The 19,894-nt window shown below is 37.7% G+C and overlaps 1 protein-coding gene across 1 annotated transcript in view; it reads right to left on the bottom strand.

Annotated features, from left to right (window-relative positions):
* ERICH3 (glutamate-rich 3) overlaps positions 1-19,894 on the bottom strand; it is a 121,375-nt gene that overhangs the window by 71,507 nt on the left and 29,974 nt on the right. The window contains 5 exon segments of the mRNA XM_010849425.1: positions 3,860-4,018; positions 9,218-9,346; positions 10,959-11,030; positions 15,520-15,645; positions 18,232-18,325. Of these exon segments, the coding sequence (XP_010847727.1) occupies positions 3,860-4,018; positions 9,218-9,346; positions 10,959-11,030; positions 15,520-15,645; positions 18,232-18,325 (580 nt within the window).

The following is a 19,894-nucleotide window of genomic DNA, read 5'->3' as shown; positions in this document are numbered from 1 at the left end:
TACATTTATGTAAGTGTGTAATAGAATATACACACACAGGTACACACACAAATATGTCTAAAAAATTTAATTGATCAGCTTGGGATTGACATGTACACACTGCAATATATAAAATAAAATGCTTTTCCTTGACAAAAAGAGAAAAAAAATGTAGTTGAAGTACCAAGTCCATCAGTAAAAGGATAATTAAATAAAATTTGCTTTATTATAAAAGATTCTCATCAAGCTTTAAAAAGAATATTGTTAATCTATTCTTTTGGAGTCCTGACATAAAAAGCTCCATGCAGCATGGTCATACATTTCATTTAAATAATTTATATGTGGATTTTGATAAAATCAGGGATGACTGGAAGACTCTAAACACAGGGTTGCCTTTAAGGATTTGGATTATTTGTGGGGGTGGAGCATATAAATTTAATCAACATTTAGTACCTTAATGACTAAAAAGTACCTAATGCATAATCAAAAATTTTAGTTTCATGTGTATTTGAGCCTCTGAATTTTCACATATTGATAATTTTTGTATATCTGAGGTAGTTTTCAAACTTTAGATTATCTTTAATCATTTAAATCTGTCTTATACCAATTTATTTAGTATTGTTTTAAATTTATTTTCAGCCAATTTATCTTTTATTTTGAGATGCTTAAATTGTAAAAAGTTATTTTTAAGAAAGAGAAGTCATTCCCCAAACATTCTCATTGCTATTAAACAAAAGCAGATTAAATAAAGGCATGGGTACTTCATACTTTGATTGAAATCAACATTTTTATGAACAGAAGGTATTTAGATAGATATTCACCAAGGGGCTTAGAATTATTAGATTGCTTGATGTTGCAGGTATTATTTATGCTCTCATTTTTTTCTTACATTTTCCAATTTTTTCTCTGCTGGTGTGCACTGACATTGTAATAACAAATATAAATTAAAGAAGTGAAAATAAGATAATAAAACAATAAAATCAATGAATTCAGAACTTTTTGGTCTTGGGAGGTTCTACTTTTAATTTCTAAGTAGTTATCCATCATTGGCATGCCTTATTTGGTAATGAAGTTTAGTAAATTTTTTAAAAATTAAACTTCTACTCCATACCTTTCTTTTTTTTTCTAGCCCAAAGAATCTTGGACATCTCCCTATGGTAGTATAAATAATTTACCTTATTTTTAAATATTATTTAATATGCTACAACATTTTTAAACAATAAATTCTTAGGTGTCTTCCAAACGTTCACTATTGGAAATATAATTCTAAAGTTCCTGAATCTATTTCTCTTCACATGCATGTATGTTCCTAGGATAAATTCCAATATGCTAAAATGCTTGAGCATGTTCATTTAAAATGTTGATAAATATTCCCATACTGTCTTCACAAATAGTTGTACCAATTTCTGTTCTTATCAATAGTGTATAAGAAACTCTCATTCCAAGTATAATCATTTTCAGTCATGTCATTAATTTACTCAACAGCATCTCAACCAATCTGTTTTGACCAAATTGCTTTTGCCTAAATCAAAGATCCTCGCTCCTAATACTTGGAAAATTCAACTTACTTAAGTATGTCACACCTTCAAACAATTCCCCCATACATATCTTTTACTATTTAGTTGGTGCTTACTACATACTCAGCAGTCATGCAAACTATTATTCTTTAGGAATTTCTTGTCTAATTTTATATTAAGTCATTTTCATCATCAATGCCATTGAAAGAATTATATGTTTTTCTTGGCGGTATATTTTGACTGTGTACATCACAGTATAAACTCCAAAAAGTCAGAGAACATTGTCTGCTTTGATAATTGATATATTACTAATGCCTAGAGCAGGACCCAGTCAATAGTAAATGCCCAATTAAATTCCACTGTATGAAAAATGTTAAGTTTAGCTGGTTGAAATTAACATGGAATTGATCTCAACCTTGTCAGCATGTATGAGCTACCATTTTTTAATTAATTTATTTTTTAACTGAAGGATAACTGCTTTACAGAATTTTGTTGTTTACTGTCAAACCTCAACATGAATCATAAGCTACCATTAAATGTCAATCCCTTACTCATTCACATTCCCAAACTTGGAAATGGTTAAATAAAAGGTCCTGTAAAGATTTAATTAATATATCTACCCAGTACCTCAGAGCAGATTTGGAAAATCACCTAAAAGAAAAATCATTTACTAGTCAGAAGAAATTGAATATTACCTGATTGATAATGGTCACATATCTAACAGAAAGTGGGTCCGATCAAGTAGAGTTAATAGATAATAGGAATTTAGAAAAGAATATAATCACCTTGGCAAACATGGAGAGTGCCCATCTGAGTACTATCTAAGGGAGAGGAAATCCCACCCATTGGACTTTGAATATTTCCAGTCCTAAAGGCAAAGTTATCCCTGGAGGATTCAGAGGGCTTTAGCCAAAGACCTTTGAGCTTTCTGGTACCTTTGGCAAGCCCATTCCTAAGATGAGACAGATGCATCAGGCTAAGACAGCCTGATGCCATTAACATTCCATTCTACCATATCCCCTCATTCTGGTTCCATACTCACTAGGCAACCTTCTCATTGTTATCTGGCTTCCCATCTAGGTCTGCCTACAAGGGGAAAATGTACTGTTTCTACAAGCTTTGATTTATTTGATATCTGGTGAATTAATGGCCCCTAATTATGATTTGACTCCCTATTTTGATTCACAATAGTGATAAAAATGGGCTTGTCATGTCTTAGTTTAGTTAGCTTGAGACAATATCTCAGGACCTGACGATTCCTGGACACTAGCTTGAAATGGGAAATCTCTGGACATTTAAAGTGGAGATCAGATCCTAGAAAGTGTCAACGGAATTGGCTTATGACCCAATCACTTCTGCCCAGCTCTAAGTAGTATTCCCTAGACAAAATGCCACCACTTTTTAATTTATCCTTCTTTCCAAGAATGTACTATTAAATTAACTAAAGTAAGGTTTGTGAAAAGTGATTCACCAGCTAAAAAACATACTAGTTGGATTAAAATATTATTTATCATTTGGGGGTTATATTTATACTTTTAATGTGAAAGATAATTTATTTCAATTAATTTCTTAGTGACAAGGTCATCTGTCAGCTTTAGGTAAAAACATCTTAATTTCATATGTCTTATGTTTCCTAATAATAAATGGAACTAAATTCACCCATTTGAGCATAATTACAATTGTACTCATAACACAGGTTCTTTCTTAAGCTGGCAAATGTTTCTTCTTGGTCTTAGAAATACAAACAATACCTTTTCTAATTACTAAATGTCCCAATTGTCCTTCCCTGTTAGAGTAACTCATGTTTGATGACTTCCCTGCCTCCTTCCTGTGCTCTGTTTAAAATAAGTGAAAATTACCTGAGACATAACCTTGAAAAAGAAGCATAGTCAAGCTTCCGAGTGTGATTAATTCAGGACTTTTTTAAGACAGACATTCTTTTCCTTCTATATCCAACCTTCTCCAGAGTCAAACTTGAAGCAATTTCATACACTGATGGTAAAGTAAGTCAGCATGCAAATGCCAACCTATTCTTGGAAATTTTCATTTTCTAGGTTTCATGCATTTTAAAATTTGGAAGCAGTCAACACTGTGTCTATTCTGTTAGAAGTCATATCTAGCCATAAAAAGATCCTCTTTGTTTTTATACAACCTTTCAAGTTCATGAGAGATCATCTTATATTATTACAAGTCTATTCCTTACTATTTTTCCCAATAACACAGAAATTATAGGTCTTCCAATTAAAGTAAAATATAATTAAACAGAAGTACAGAGCAAGTGTTTAATAAGTACACAATATAAATTTCATTGATCAGATTAATTGAATCTAGCATCTTAAAAACTGAGAAGAAAAAGCATTTACCCCAATGGGAAATGAAGTTTCAGTTTCCAGCAATGAGGTTTTTGATCTGGATCCCAAAGTTATCTTTGGAACAGTTCGTACTGCAGAATTACTGGGAAGAGGTTGTAATCGAAATGGAGGCTGCATATTTCCAGGAGCAGTGTATGGTCGAGGGGCTGTCTAGACAATTAGGGGAAAAAATTCCATTTAAATTAGTATCTTGACATGTTTCCAGACCCAATTAATAACTCAACAAATTGCCTAGAGTAATTAATGGTGCCTTTTTACCGAACAGATTAAACTTTAATTATGTCCTTCCATTATACATACCCTTATGACCCAATGTATTTGTTAAAACATATGGTGTGGAAGTCTTCTACATACCTAAATGCCACAATTGTAGAGTATTTTAGATAAAGATGTTCTCTGTTAGGTTCCTGTATTTTATTCATACTGTAAACTCACTGACAATGCCTAGTTGATGCTGTACATAGAATGAAAGTTTTAGTCGCTCAGTCATGTCCAACCCTTTATGACCCCATGGACTGTAGCCCACCGGGCTCCTCTGCCAATGGAATTCTCCAGGCAAGAATACTGGAGTGTGTTGCCATGCCCTTCTCCAGGGATCTTCCCAACCCAGGGATCAAACCCAGGTGTCCCACACTGCAGGCAGATTCTTTACCATTTGAGTCACCTGGGAAGCCCTTTGTTCAATTAAATGTTAAGTTGAATAATGTTCTGATTTTGAAGACCTAGGGAATATAATCAGAATGAACTCACTCCAGGTTTTAAGCCTTAAGACTAGTGCTGAAGTAAAAGCAGACAATATGATTCAAAACAAGGGAAGGCGAATGCTTACCTCTAATGCATTACCATTTATTTATTCTATCTCTTCCTTGAACTATTAGGAAAACAAAAATGAGAACTAGTGACTGGCAACTTTGGAAAATACTACCAAAATGTAGATGTTCAGAGATGTTTTCCAAGCTAGACGGTTTCCATTTGCTCCTCTTCTCTACCTTCTCCTTTCTGCTCTGGCTGCTGGGAGTCATTTCTTAATGGACCATATCAACTAACCTCAGGTTTCCAGTCGGATTTGGCCAGTGAAAGACACTGGCAGGAGATCAAAGACAGGAGGGAAGGAGACTGGGGTCCTAATGCTGCTGGACCCTCCTGCCAAGGTCACGATGGGCCAACTGGGTCCTCCACCAAAGTCCACAGCTCTTCAGGAAGTCTTCTTCCAGAAACCGCCTGCTGGTTCTGGTATCCAATACCTCCCTTTCCCCTTAGCCCTACATGATGTGGTTCCCACTGTGTTCACCCCAGCACGCTTTACATCCCCAGTTGGTTGTCCTTAACCCTGCCCACATCTTTCTAAATAGTTTCTTTATTAAACTCGTCCTAATTACCCTATTTGTGTGAGCCATCTGTTTCCTGCTGAGACCCTGACTGATGCATTTTCTAATCAAGAATGTACTGCAGAGAACACCAAAAATGCCAGTTCAGAGCATTAGATGTGCCTGTGGGAGCACTGACAGAACATTGTAACCTTAGCGTAAAGATCAGCAATGTTTCAAAAATGGAAAAAACAAAATGTTTGGCCCAGTTGTTCTATTACAATAAAATACTGGTAAACCTGTTAAGAATAATACATGCAAATTTGGGTAAGAGGGTGTGAGAAAGATAGTATGTAAATGATTCATAAAAAAGATTTATTACATTGACTCTAGTAGTGACCACAAATATTCAACTCTGGAAAAGTGTTGTATAAATACATAAAAAATGGTGATAGGGCTGCTCCCACCACCAAAACTGGATCTTAGTACCATCTTGACAAGCATGTTATACGTTGCTAAAGCTCTGCTTTTGTTAAGTCAGCACTTACTGAATTCCAACTGTAGTCACTGTGAGGAGATGAAACAGTAATCTAATGGCAACACAAGACAATTAGTGTCAAATGAACCACACAAATACTACCAAAGAGAGAATAATAACAAAATACCTGCAAACTAACGAACATAGAACTAAAAGTTATTTGGAATAAGCCAATGAGACAAGTATTAAAAGTGAAAGTTTCACAGAAGTAGTTACATTTTATCCAAATGAATGAGCAATAAAGGATAATGTTAAATAAAAAAAAAGGGATGGTGAATTTGGACATCCAAGTAAGAAGAATCAGTTGTGAACCAAACATGGGAAGGACAGCAAAAGTAATATATCCCAAGATCTGCTTTCCTTTCTTTATGTAATGTAACATTTATTAGGGAACATGTGTGCTGTGCTTAGTCGCTCAGTCGTGTCCAACTCTTTGCTACCCCATGGACTGCTATCCATGGGAATTCTCCAGGTTAAGAACACTGGAGTGGATTGCCATGCCCTCCTCCAAGGGATCTTCCCAGCCCAGGGATCAATCCCAGGTCTCCCACATTGCAGGCAAATTCTTTACTGACTGAGCCACCAAAGAAGCCCCAAAATACTGGAGTGGGTAGCCTAATCCTTCTCCAGGAGTTCTTCCCAACCTAGGAATCAAACTGGGGTCTCCTGAATTGCAGGCAGATTATTTACCAGTTGAGCTACCAAGGAAGCCCATTAGGGAACATGGCTATAACAAATAAGAACTATATTTCCCAGCATCTCTTCCAATTCTATATAGACGTATGCCTCAGTTTTGTCCAATAAGATATGAGCAGAAGTGATATATGAAACTTCCAGATCATGTTCTTAGAAAGAAAAAAAAATGTCTTCACTTTCCCCTATCCTCTTCTTTCGGGCTGAAATACCCACATGGTAATATACAGGGATGCCTGGCATGCTGCAGTCCATGGGGTCACAAAGGGTTGGACATGACTGAGCAACTGAACAACAAAAATATGCCATCGTGGCTTGAGTGGATGAAGACAACACACTAAATATGGCAGATCAGTGACACAAAAGGAGTCTGAGCTTTTTATGACTGAGAAAGTAGAGATAGCACAGGACTTGAAACTTAAGGTGGGGAGCAATCCTCACATTAAAGTCATTATTTTGGTCTCTGCACACAAACCTAGACAGGAAACCAAGTGGATTGACTAGAACAACATTTAGTTTAAAGAAATAGGATATAAGCCTCTATGAGCCAAAAGGTACAAGGTCTTAAAACCCACAAAGAGAAATCAAACTAGATGTTTTCTGAAAAAGGGAATCAGATTATCCAAAAGAATTCTTTTGATCTCTGTGAAAGAAATATGCCTTAAGACTCACTCCTGTCTAAAAATCAAACCGAATACAGAAACACTGAATGTAGGATTTGGAAAGCAGGTTACTATAAACTAAAACATGATCTATTTGCTGCTGTGCTCTAAATGTTACTTCCCCACATTTGCATTCCGTTAGATGAATGTGGCAGTCAAATGTTTAACTGATTACATGTATCTCTAAAAAACAAATCTGTACCATTCAACTAACAGCTGTGAGCTACAAACTGTTATAGTTCACATCAGAAGCCACCTTAAATTTGCTACACTTTAAACTGTTCATAATGTATTTTCTGGGAATAAATATGGCACTGTAGCTTAACATTTTCAAAACTGTACCAGAATGTGAATTGAAATTCACTACCTGGTGATTACTCAGCATAGCTGAGCATTTCTAATTCTTCTAAGAAGATCTCTGGGGGTGAATTTTCCAAGCATGTACAAAATTACCTGAATGACTCTCCACAGTTTTAATGGCACGGTGCAGCTAAAAGCTACATGCTATTTTGAAAGTCCAGGTGCAATTAGTGATCAAGTGCAGTGACTATTCACTGTATGCTTTCCTTATTCACTCAAGAAAGTTCAAAGAGAAAAAGGGACGGCAGTATCCCCAAAGGATTATCTTCATCCCAATAGCACCTAGAGAGATCAGGAGTCAAGTTTAGAGGATATGTAAGCAAGTCAGGAAAACAAAAAAGAAGGACTTGAATTTCTGTAAAATGCAAAGTACAATTCCAAGATCACAATAGGTATCCCTTCCAGGGCAGAAGCACCGCAGGGGGTGATCAAGTGAGGGATCCTGGCTTACCAGACAGAAAGGCTGCTAAAGTGCTGGTGCAGTGTTTCCTGTAATTTTTAAATTACTTTCTCACTCCTGCCACATTAAGATCTCCTGGATGTATCATAAACTACTTATTGAGGCTGTTCAGCTGGAAAATTGAAAAGAAAGCCTTTCAAGGGTTTTTTCCTCCCTAAAACAGGTGGGAAGATAGAAAACGGAACTTGATTATTTCTTTTGTTTCACCCAGGATAAGCTTTTGGGATTCTAGTGAATCTGCCACCCAACGAAAGAATATTTATGTACATATACATTTAAATGAAGCCTGGAAATTCGGTAACAACAAAGAAAAGACAGTTGCTTTTTATAACTTGAGCTGTTCATCGGTAAATGTCAAAACATATTTACCTTTGAAAAAGTCAAAGCTTAACACTATATGTGATGAATCTACTTCAATAATCTGTGAAAGCACTGCAATACCTCTATAAATACTATGCAATCCAAAAAATGTCCATGCTAACAAGGAAATATATTAGGCCACAAAAAGCAAGAATAAAGATGTCATCAAAGCTATTTGTTGAAAGCTGAAACCATCAACTGCCAGCAAATATTTTGCAAATCTCTTCCTGTATTTATATTGTTTCAAGCGACCTATTCCTTCAAGCAAATACCACCCCTAGGTTGTAAATGAATTGAACTAGAATGAAATGTAGGGGTGTGTGATTTCTTTAATAGAATTTTTGTGCATTTAATTATTTTTCTTTTAGATTATGACATATACTTCTGATAAAAGAAGCTCAGATGTAAGTATCTGGTTCGTGTTCTGTAGTACATTGAATTTGTGTGCATAAAAAACCTTTACAGATAAGGTAAGAGTAGAGAGAATAGCAAGAACAAGATCCAGAAGTCAGAAAATATAGAACATGTATGGAACAACCAACAGCTCAATTGTGCTGCACTACAGTCCATATGGTTGCAAAGAGTCAGACACAACTGAACTGACTTGGCACACTCGCACATAGGGTGCTAAAGGGTAATGATGAGGAAAAATATTAAGATAGCTAAATTGATGTCATGTGGTTTAGGGTCTTAAATGTCAATTGCAAGAGTCTGGATTTCTCTATAGGCGACACAGAGCCAGTGAAGGTACTTGGGCATGTAAGTAACAAATAATCTGCACTTCAAGAAAACTAATCTAGTAGTAACAAAATGGATTTGAGAGTGGTGACATTGGATGAAGGTGGGACATTCAGTAGGCACAGACTTGAATGGATATAAGACTATAAGGATGATACAACCATGTACCCCAAGAGCATTCTTCCTGAGAGTTATAAGAAGGTGCAAGTCAGCATGATTAATGTGACTCACCGGTGTTACTGGACTGGAATGCCCTTCATCGACCAGAACACTATGGCCACGGTTAGTCTTGGGGCCAACGGGGGGGCGGGGAGACAGGAGGGGTGTGTTATTTTCTATAGTCCATCTTGTGTGCTCTCCCTAGAATAAGAAAGTGATTTAACAAATCAATGCATAACTACTCATCTAGGTTAAATTAATACCTGCCAGAGAAGAAATGTTATATGAGTAGAGAAGTTCTTTCTCGTGCTTTTCAAAAGTACTCCATCCAAGGACCATCATAATAACGAGGAGATGTTTTCACAGCTGTATTAGAGAGTTGGGTATGGTAGTGAAAGGCAAGAAACTGAGTATGCTTTACCTAAAGGAATAGCCGTGCTCATGGTAAAAGCTACAGATGCAATGTATCCTTAGTTTTAGCATAATGTTTAATTTGCTTGAAGCAGATCACTGAAGAAGCACAATGTTCCTCACTACTCTGATCGGTAGACACTACCACAAAGTATTACATTTCTGTCTCAAAAAAAAATTAAATAATGCCATAAGCAAAAGGTTATACATGACATAAGGGGGGCCTAAAATATAAGTCTTTTGCCAAGTGCAGCTACAGGTGAAAATTGTGATGAATCAAAACCGTACAAGGAGGAAATAAAGTGCCTATCAGGAATTTCTGCCAATGTTGCAACATGCCCATGTACCTGGTTAGTGTGTCTGGCCATACAGGCAAGAGTGAATACAACACTGTTTCAGAAACCATTTCCAGTTACTATTTTCTCCATCAACACTTCAGCAGATAAATTGTAGACTCTATCATTCCTTGACAGAGAACACTATTGGCAAAATTGACTTAACTACAAATCTTTCCACACCAACTTTTCTGATCCGGAGAAACTGACCTATTGTCTTGTTATTTAACAACACTTTTATAACAATAGTATGTTTTGACCAAGATAAAATAGACAGATTTGAGTCTATCAGGCAAGAGGGAAAATGACTGTTTCCTACTGCAAGTTATTCCACAGAAGCTTCACGAATATTCATCAGTTTGTGAAATGTGTCTTAAGTCCCACATTTGTAGCACTACACTGAAAATGAAGAACAACATGTGGGCTTGAATGACTCAACAAATTGAGTAAAACTGCCAATCTAAACTGAAACCTTTCAAACATGCCTAATTGAATCTCTCATCTCTTAATTTAAATTTATACATTTCCTAAGTTGACTGCAAACAAGAAATTTCAAATGCAAAAGTAGAAAACAGGAATTTTTAAATGACTTCACAAAACCTCTAAATCTTATGTTTTGTTTGCTAATATAGATCTTTCCTACCATATATTTTTCAAAGGTCACATTCACATGAAAAAGCACCATTGGATAATTCTTAAAATGCTCCATTTTCGATAACACTGAGAACATCACCGTCTATTTTTATCTTCTTATGACAAACAAATCTTTTGGCCTCTATCACAAATCAATCAAGAAAATACAAAAGCAAAATTTCAAACTTGAGGACATTTTCAAGTTTTTCTTCGAATTAATTGTGCCTTATACAGTTTCTCTTGTACAGTAGCTCCTATTTTATTATGATCTTCCAAAATAACAGTGGCCAAGATTCAAGTATGGTGGAACCATTTGATGTCAGTTATGAGTTACCCCAAAATAAAGTGACTCCAAAGAGCTTCAATAATAGTACCACTGACCTTCAAAATTATGAAATAATATTATGAAGTAAAATAGTTATGGAACTCCTTACCTTAAATCTCTGAATTCGCTCCTTCCTAGCTAAGGTCTCCAGTTTCTTTTTTATTTCAAGCTGATGGTAACGCTAAATAAAGAGGAAAGAGTGAAGGAAAGCATCATATCAATTATAGTAAAGAATTTTTGAGAGGAAAATAACCCCACTAGCTAACGGTATTCTCAATTACCCCTCTTGTCACTGAGATGGAGAAGAATCATGTGCATAAGTGTGCACATGGGAATATAAATTGGTACAACTCTTTGAAAAGCCAATTCCTAACATACATTAGGCAGTTAAAAGTGCTCCTACTGATAACCCATAAATTTCACTTCTAAACCTAGGGGGAAATCTAAATAATAATTTAAAAAAATGTTTTATGCACAAAGATGCTGTCTGAAAGTTTCTTTTCCTTCAAAGCAAAAATTCAGAAGCATTATAAACCTTAAAGAGAATGGTTTAAGTTTGGGGCACATCCATATAAACGGGACAGAATGTAATTTTTAAAATAAGGTTCCAAAAGATTTGGCTTTAAAAATGGAAAATGAGTGTAATGCTGATAAAAGTACAAAGCTGAACTGCATGGAAATGCAATTTTGTTGATCGAGCTCACATCGTGTGCCTGTCCCAGTGCTGGGAGAGTGCTTCGTGAATATCATCTCTTCTTGAACAATCCCAATTGCTAAGCAGTCTCAATGGCACCCCACTCCAGTACTCTTGCCTGGAAAATCCCATGGACAGAGGAGCCTGGTAGGCTACAGTCCACGGGATTGCTAAGAGTCGGACACGACTGAACAACTTCACTTTCACTCTTCACTTTCATGCATTGGAGAAGGAAATGGCAACCCACTCCAGTGTTCTTGCCTTGAGAATCCCAGGGACAGGGAAGCCTGGTTGGGCTGCTGTCTATGGGGTCGCACAGAGTCAGACATGACTGAAGCGACTTAGTAGAAGCAGCAGCTAGTTTCACAAATGAAGGAACTGAGGCAGAGGACCATGAACTTACCCCAGGTCACACATCTAGTCAGTGGTGGAACTGTAATTTGAATCCTAGTCCTGGGTTTCCCTGGTAGCTCAGCTGGTAAAGAATTCGCCTGCAATGCTGGAGACCTGGGTTCGATCCCCTGGAGAAGGGAAAGGCTACCCACTCCAGTTTTCAGGCCTGGAGAATTCCATAGACCGTATAGTCCATGGGGTTGCAAAGAGTTGGCACGACTGAGCGACTTTCACTTTCTTTCTGACATTAACTTCCTGGCTTGTCTTTTTTTTTTTGGAGAAACCATGTTTCTCTCACATCATGATATGGGTTTATTAATGTCCATATATGAATAGACAAAAGACAAAAAGGAAATGTGACTATTAACAACAGTTATCTCTGAGAGGAGAAATTATGCACAGTTCTTTTCCTTTTTTAATGCTTTCTTATGTTTTCCAAAGTTTTGGTAGTATATTAGTTATATAACTTAAAAATAAATTTCATGTAAAAATAATCTGCTTATAATTCAATTTGAAATCATTCAGACACCTTTGAGAGTGTTTGATATTCTGTCGCTTTTAAAAAATGTTTTTTAACTGCTCTTGATCCCCTCCGGCTGCCTTTAAGACCCTGCAGACTCAATCATTCCCTCTCTAAGTATCATCAATCCTCTTCTCAAAGCCTTTCTTCTCTTTCTGTTATCTCACCCACTTATCACCAAACTTCATTAGATTTACTATCAACCACTTCCACCTTCCGTTTATTCTCACCTCACTGCAGTCCCCCTCTCCCATCCTCACTCCTCTCTGTGTGTGTGAGAGTGCTCAGTCGCTTCAGTCCTGTCTAACTCTTTGCAACCCTGTAGCCTGTAGCCCGCCAGGCTCCTCTGTCCATGGGGTTCTCCAGGCAAGAACACTGGAGTGGGTTGCCATGCCCTCCTCCAGATCTTCCAGACCCAGGGATCAAACCAGTGTCTCCTGCATTGCAAGAGGATTCTTCACTCACTGAGCCACCCGGGAAGCCCCATTCTTTTCTACCATCTCTGAAACCACTTTTCTCCCCAGTAGTCTTCTTACAGAACCATTCTGCAGCTTGTAAGACTCTGCTGGCTTCCGGGTCAGCACTCTATCAGGTTTTCCCACCAGTTGGGGGTTCTTATCTAGTCCATGTCGTTGTTCCCAATTTCCTGCAAGGCACGCACCACCATGCTAGAAACCTCAGAGTGGCTCAGGTGCCTCCCTCCCTCTCCTGGCCCAGGCAGAGTCAGGCTCTCTGTTCTCTCTCCCTCTTCCAGATCCCCATGGACAGCTGCTTCTCCCCGGCACTTCCACTACTGCTGTGAGCCCACACCCTCTGGCAACAGCTTCCTAATTGACCTCCCACCTCCAATCTTTTCCAGCTCATTAATCCATCTTCCACATTTTTAGCAACATCATCTTTCTAAAGCAGCTCTGCTCATTAATTTCACTCCCCTGCTGAAAAATGTTTCATCGCCTCATCACCTACACACCTAACCTAGCTGAGAATTGAAGGCCTCAAGAAACAGGGCCCCAAACTTACTAGAGAGTGTCACTTGCTGCCACTCTTTCAGCCAACTCACAGTGCAGTCTGGCCTCAGTGAGCTTTCTTTTCCACCCACAATGTCCCCTCACACCTCTGCAACTTCACATCTGCTTTGCTTAGATCTTTTCATGTCAAGTTGCATTCAGTCCTCCAGGCTCAGTTCAAATGGCAGGACCTCTGTTCAGCTTCTTCCTACTCTCACAGAGGCAAGGAATGACTTGCTTTTTGGGCTCAGTCTCTTTGTTCCTCTCGTTTAGCATGTGATCCCTTCCTACAGCATTTTAAAAAAAATTTTATCTCGCAGCTACATCATGTAACCCCATACTGGTACATGGTAAGCTTGCAGTTAACTTTTCTTGCATGAATGAATATATGAATATTAAAACAACATTAGTAAACAGTATTGGCATAAACTAAATGTGAGACAAAGGTGATAGTTTAGAAATACTGAATATTTTATTTTAAATTATATTAATATATTGTGTATAATATAAAATTATATATTACACATTAACATTTATCTGAACTATTTATTTCAAACTTCAAGAATACACAAAGACTTTAATAATTGCACATTTAATAGTTATGATGTGTGCATTATATGAAACTCTAGAAAACCAAAGTTCAAGGATCAAGACTAATATAGAATTTGGTCCCTATTGATTAAGTTTGAAATTATGTATAGGTTAATTTTACACTGTACTGTTTTTTCAACATTAGTTGTAGAATTCCAACTAATAGTTTTACAAGGAAGTGAATTTGAGAGCCATAAACAATGATTCTATATAATTCATGCACATGATATAAGTCACAAAGTGACTCAGTCATGACTTAGTCGCTCAGTCATGTCTGACTCTGCAACCCCACGGACTGTAGCCTGCCAGGCTCCTCTGTCCATGTAATTCTCTAGGCTATTCTTGCCTAGAGTGGGTATCCATTCCTTTCACCAGGGGATCTTCCTGACCCAGGGTTTGAACCCTGGTCTCCTACATTGCAGGCAGATTCTTTACTGCCTGAGCCACCAGAGAAGCCCATAAATCACAAAATGAATTCCTAAAAGAACAAATCATATACATCTAAAGTGAGCATAACACTTGCTCACTTTAGTAGCAGCATACTAATAAGTATTTTCAGTAACACGACACCCACTCCAGTACTCTTGCCTAGGAAATCCCATGGATGAAGCAGCCTGGCAGGCTACTTCATCCATGGGGTCACTAAGAGTCAGACACGACTGAGCAACTTCACTTCACTTCACTTCACTTCACACTTAATATTGGTTTACTCTTGATTCTACAGTTGCTCGTAATTGTATGGTGCACCCACAGGTAGATGGTTTCATGAGCCAAGTTTTCTGATTTACTGCTACTTGGTCAAGCAGAGAAGTAACATGCTTTTTCACAGACATTAAAACGATGTTGATGCTTGAAACTACAAGTTCCATGGAGCAAGGCTAAAATGATTTATAAAGTTAGCTAGATATCCTTCTAAAAGTGCCATGTCAGAGTGGAAAAAAAAAGTTGTTGATGCTTGGGTTGTGAATCTATGCTGACCAATGTAGCCTAAAGTGGGAGGGACGGCAGATGTTCCAATGCCTGTTCCCTGAAATTTAGCATACGGCTGAGCTTGGGAGCCTTCAAAGAATAACAAATCTGAAATAATTCATGGCAGTTAGAATTACTGATATTTAAACAGATGTCACTTTTTTTTAGTAAATGGAAATTGAGGTACAGATGGTGAGGACTGATATGTTTTAAAGTAACCATTATGGACTAAAAATCTACATTTGTTAAATTAAATATCACAAATTATACAACAATGTCCATATTTTTCCCTAACTGAAATGAAGAAATGCTTACTTTGGTGTCTTGCCTCCTCTCACTACCTAGAGAGGTATACAGTATTTCTTGTTTCATTTTCACCTTGTTTCATTCGTTTTTAACGAAATACAGGAAGAATTTCCCCTGATTCTGGGTACAGAAAGTATGAATTTTCTTACTGGAAAGTATCAGTTGTGAAGGAAATAGTTAATACTTGTACCTCCATATCAAGAACCTTATGGAAAATAGCCTGGGCTAAGCACTCCCGGATATATTTTTGGTGATCCTTCTTCATGATGTTTAGTTTGTATTCCTTTTCAGAAAGTATTCTTCCATTTCTTGTGATCTGTCAATGAATAAATAAAACATACATAGAAACACAAAGCAGAGAAATAGATGGACAGTCAGTCAATCAGAAAGAGAAATAGGCAGCATCTTTAAAGCCTACAGAGTATAGTACTATGGTTGATAAACTTTCACTTTTAATGAATGTTTCATAAGGGGAAAAAAAGCAAAAGGCAGTCTCATAAACTCATCATTGGGAAAACACATACAGGTGGTGCACTTGATGTTTAAAACAAGGTTTTCATTAGCGTAACAATTTTCCCTTGATAGAACCCAGGTGTTCTTTTCATTTCTTTTTTTGAACACATTGGGGAAGAAGGGGTGGAGTGCTACCTTGAAACAATGAATAGGAGCAGTGATCACAAGGCTGATGATCTCACAGGAAATACTTTGAAGGGCAAAACATGTAAGCTACAGAGGATCTCATCAATTTGTTTTTAAAATAATTGGTTTCATTACTTTGTTTTCACACTGCTTTTCTTCTTCTACTTTCCAGCCCAGAATGTAATTTAATTTGCTGTGATTCAGATATTTTCAGATTATACAGTACTACAGATACAAAGTATTCCAGGCAGGTTTCAAGAGACATCACTGCAAGTCCCAGGAGTGATCGTTTCTGATTTTTATTTTATTCCTTCCTATGTCCTATGGGCGTATTTGTTCTATTTTTAATATCTTCCCTAAACTGAGGATGTTATACTTCCTAGAATGTTCATCTTCTTCCTTTTCCTCTATTTAAATACTGCTCTTCTCTTCACATCTAATTCAAGACCACATATTTCTTAACTGATAACTAGGTTTTTAGCACTGTTATTGCAACACATTGAAGTATTGAGATCAACTAGAATTGTGCTACAAGTGATTGGTTATTGATCATCTTTTTCATGAATGCATTTTCTAATGGAAGAAAGGGGTGTAGTTAGAGAAAGTGTGCTTGGAATTGTGAATAAATCAGTTACAGACCTTGAAATGTGTTGTCCATGGGATACCATGTCCTGTTTATCCAATCAGGAAAAATTGTTGAGAACTTCCTGTACTGCCCCTCCCTCAGCAATGAACATTGTTATTTCTCCCCAGTTGGACTGGAAGCTCCCATAGGGCAGAAGTGCTTAAACTTGAGATGAAAATCACCTGGAAGACAAGCCTAAGACTGATGGGCCCTCCTCCAGTTTCTGACTTAATAGATCTGGAGTGTTGTTGTTTTGTTGCTAAGTTGTGTCTGACCCTTTGTAACCCCATGGACTGTGGCCCACCAGCATCCTCTGTCCATGGGATTTCCCAGGCAAGAATACTGAAGTGGGTTGCCATTTCCTTCTCCAGGGGGTCTTCCCTGATCAAACCTGCATATCCTGCATTAGCAGGTGGATTCTTTACTATCTGAGCCATCAGGGAAGCAGATCTGGAGTGGTGCTCTAACAAGTTCCCAGATGATGCTGAACACTCCCGATTTAGGGACTGTATTTGTACAACTGCTCTAGAGAAAGGGCTGTGTCTTTGCTGTTTGAGTTGCCATGTTTATAATTGGTATTCAATAAGTGCTTGTTAATGATGTTGATAAGAAATACAAAGTCCTTCCCATTTCATAGGAAGCTCACAGACTGTTATCCAAAGAAGCAGTGTTAATAGCAACCACAGTAATTACAACAACCATTTTTTCTACATCTCTGATTGTCACAACTCTGAGTGCTGGGTATCATTATCTTCATTATCTTTCTTCAACTGAACACTTTGGAGCTGAGAAACTTAAGTGTTTTGCTGAAGATTTTGTCTTCTAAATGGCAGAGCCAGGTTTCAGCCAGGTCTATCTGATAACAAAGCCCCAGGAGACAAAAAGCAAACTCTCTGAGATCTACCCAGACAGACTGCCAAGCACATAAACAACAATTAGAAATGCGATGCATATCCTTTCAACACCATGGCAACGAGAGTTAAGGAAACTCACTGTGTTTTAAGAGAGTAAATAGCTAAAATCGTTAGTCACACTTTTTATAACCACACTCCTTACTTTGAATGGAAAACTATAGTATTTTTTAAAGGTTTTCACATTATAGACATTTAGAGAAGTGGAAATTTTCTGGAAATGATAGTTTTGGAGCTAATGAAAGACACTAATGTATCAATAAACTGTCACATGAAATGAAAGAGTTTTTAAAAATTTAGAGGAAAATTTTGAACTGTTCATATCTTCCACATCATATCCTGTGATTATTAAAAACAATATTTTTTCCTGAAGACAGTAAAGACTTCTCTATCCTAACTCCCTAATAGTTCCTGGTTTATACAATATGTTCAATAAATATGTGCTGAATAAATGAGTGAATAAACAAATGAAATATGTTGTTAGAAACTTATAGGGATTTTCCTTAATAATTTATAAGTTGCCTTAGCAGCCCTCCCGACCTCTCTTCTTATCTTTTGAAAGATAGACTCAAATAGATAAATCAGAGCTTTGGAAAGGAAGTAATTATTCTAAAGTGAGGGAAGGGAAAAGATGTCATTGTTAAGCTCAAAGAGGAAACTAGGAAAGATAGGGAAATATTGGACTTAATGAAACAAGGGGGCAGGTAGAAACAAAACCAAATCTTACCAGCCCTGATCTTAAGAGATGCCGCCTTATCCTTGTATTGTTAAAATATCCAGCCAGGTGTTTATCCGTGAGACTATTATATGCAGCAAGCAATCTGGAACAGAAAAATGAAACCATTAAGGTTTTATGAAGTGTTACTTGATAACCAAGGAATTCTTGACTCTCATCCCCAAAGTGTGCATTATCTTTCATTCATCCAGCCAACCAGTCATTCATGTACGTGTTTAATAAACAGGTGTTAATCACCTATTGGGGCATCCCTCGTGGCTCAGGTGGTAAGGAATCAGCCAGCAATTTGGAAGACCTGGGTTCAATTCTTGGGTTGGGAAGATCCCCTGGAGGAGGACATGGCAGCCCACTCCAGTTGGAGAAGACTCTTGAGTCCCTAGGATAGCAAGGAGACCAAACCAGTCCATCCTAAAGGAAATCAGTCCTGAACATTCATTGGAAGGACTGATGCTGAAACTGAAGCTCCAATACTTTGGCCACCTGATGCAAAGAGCCAACTCATTAGAGAAGACCCTGATGCTGGGAAAGATTGAAGGCAGGAGGAGAAGGAGACAACAGAGGATGAGATGGTTGGATGGCATCACCAACTCAATGGACATGAGTTTGAGCAAGCTCTGGGAGATGGTGATGCACCGGGAAACCTGGTGTGCTGTAGTCCATGGGGTCACAAAAAGTCAGACACGACTGAGTGACTGAACAACAACAAGCACCTATTGTTTTCTAGGTTTGATGATAAGAACTGGGAGACAGTTTGATGCCATTTTATCCCACAGACAAGTATGGAAATCAGATGTGAACTATTAAATTGGTTGTGAAAAATCCAATAACAGAAAAATACAAAAAAAACATGGGGACACAGAGAAGGAGATCAGCAACTCCTCTTGTCAAGAAAGTCTTCTTAGAACTTCCACAGTGGTACGGTGGTGGGGAGTCTGCCTGCCAGTGGGCCTGATCCTTGGTCCACATGGATCCACACGCCACCAGGCAACTAAGACTTTCCTTAAGAGACTTGTCTTGGGTGGTTGCAAGATGAGTATCTCTCCACACCTGCCCACCAGAATCTTAAAAGCTTATATAGAGGCCTTAACTGGGTTCAGTCATGTACAGGGTCCCAGTGGTCTCAACAACACATTGCTCTCTCAAGTCTGGGGCATACATTCCATGGATGGGGAGTGGGGGGTGAGGAGCCTCTGATTACCCAGGTCCATATGCTTTCAATAACCTCATTCAATACCTCTGCTAGATTTGAAGACCAGGATGGCACAATATTTTCGTATCCTTACTGATGTTATTGATTAGATAGAGTGCCTGATGAACTATGGAATGAGGTTCGTGACATTGTACAGGAGACAGGGATCAAGACCATTCCCATAGAAAAGAAATGCAAAAAAGCAAAATGGCTGTCTGGGGAGGCCTTACAAATAGCTGTGAAAAGAAGAGAAGTGAAAAGAAAAGGAGAAAAGGAAAGATATAAACATCTGAATGCAGAGTTCCAAAGACGAGCAAGAAGAGATAAGAAAGCCTTCTTCAGCAATCAATGCAAAGAAATAGAGGAAAACAACAGAATGGGAAAGACTAGGGATCTCTTCAAGAAAATCAGAGATACCAAAGGAACATTTCATGCAAAGATGAGCTCGATAAAGGACAGAAATGG

The sequence above is a fragment of the Bison bison genome, unplaced genomic scaffold, assembly GCF_000754665.1.
Source record: "Bison bison bison isolate TAMUID 2011002044 unplaced genomic scaffold, Bison_UMD1.0 scf7180017864283, whole genome shotgun sequence".
In the NCBI taxonomy this organism is placed as follows: domain Eukaryota; kingdom Metazoa; phylum Chordata; class Mammalia; order Artiodactyla; family Bovidae; genus Bison; species Bison bison.
The sequence above is the reverse complement of the archived record's forward strand: the minus strand, read 5'-3'. Positions and strand labels throughout refer to the sequence as shown.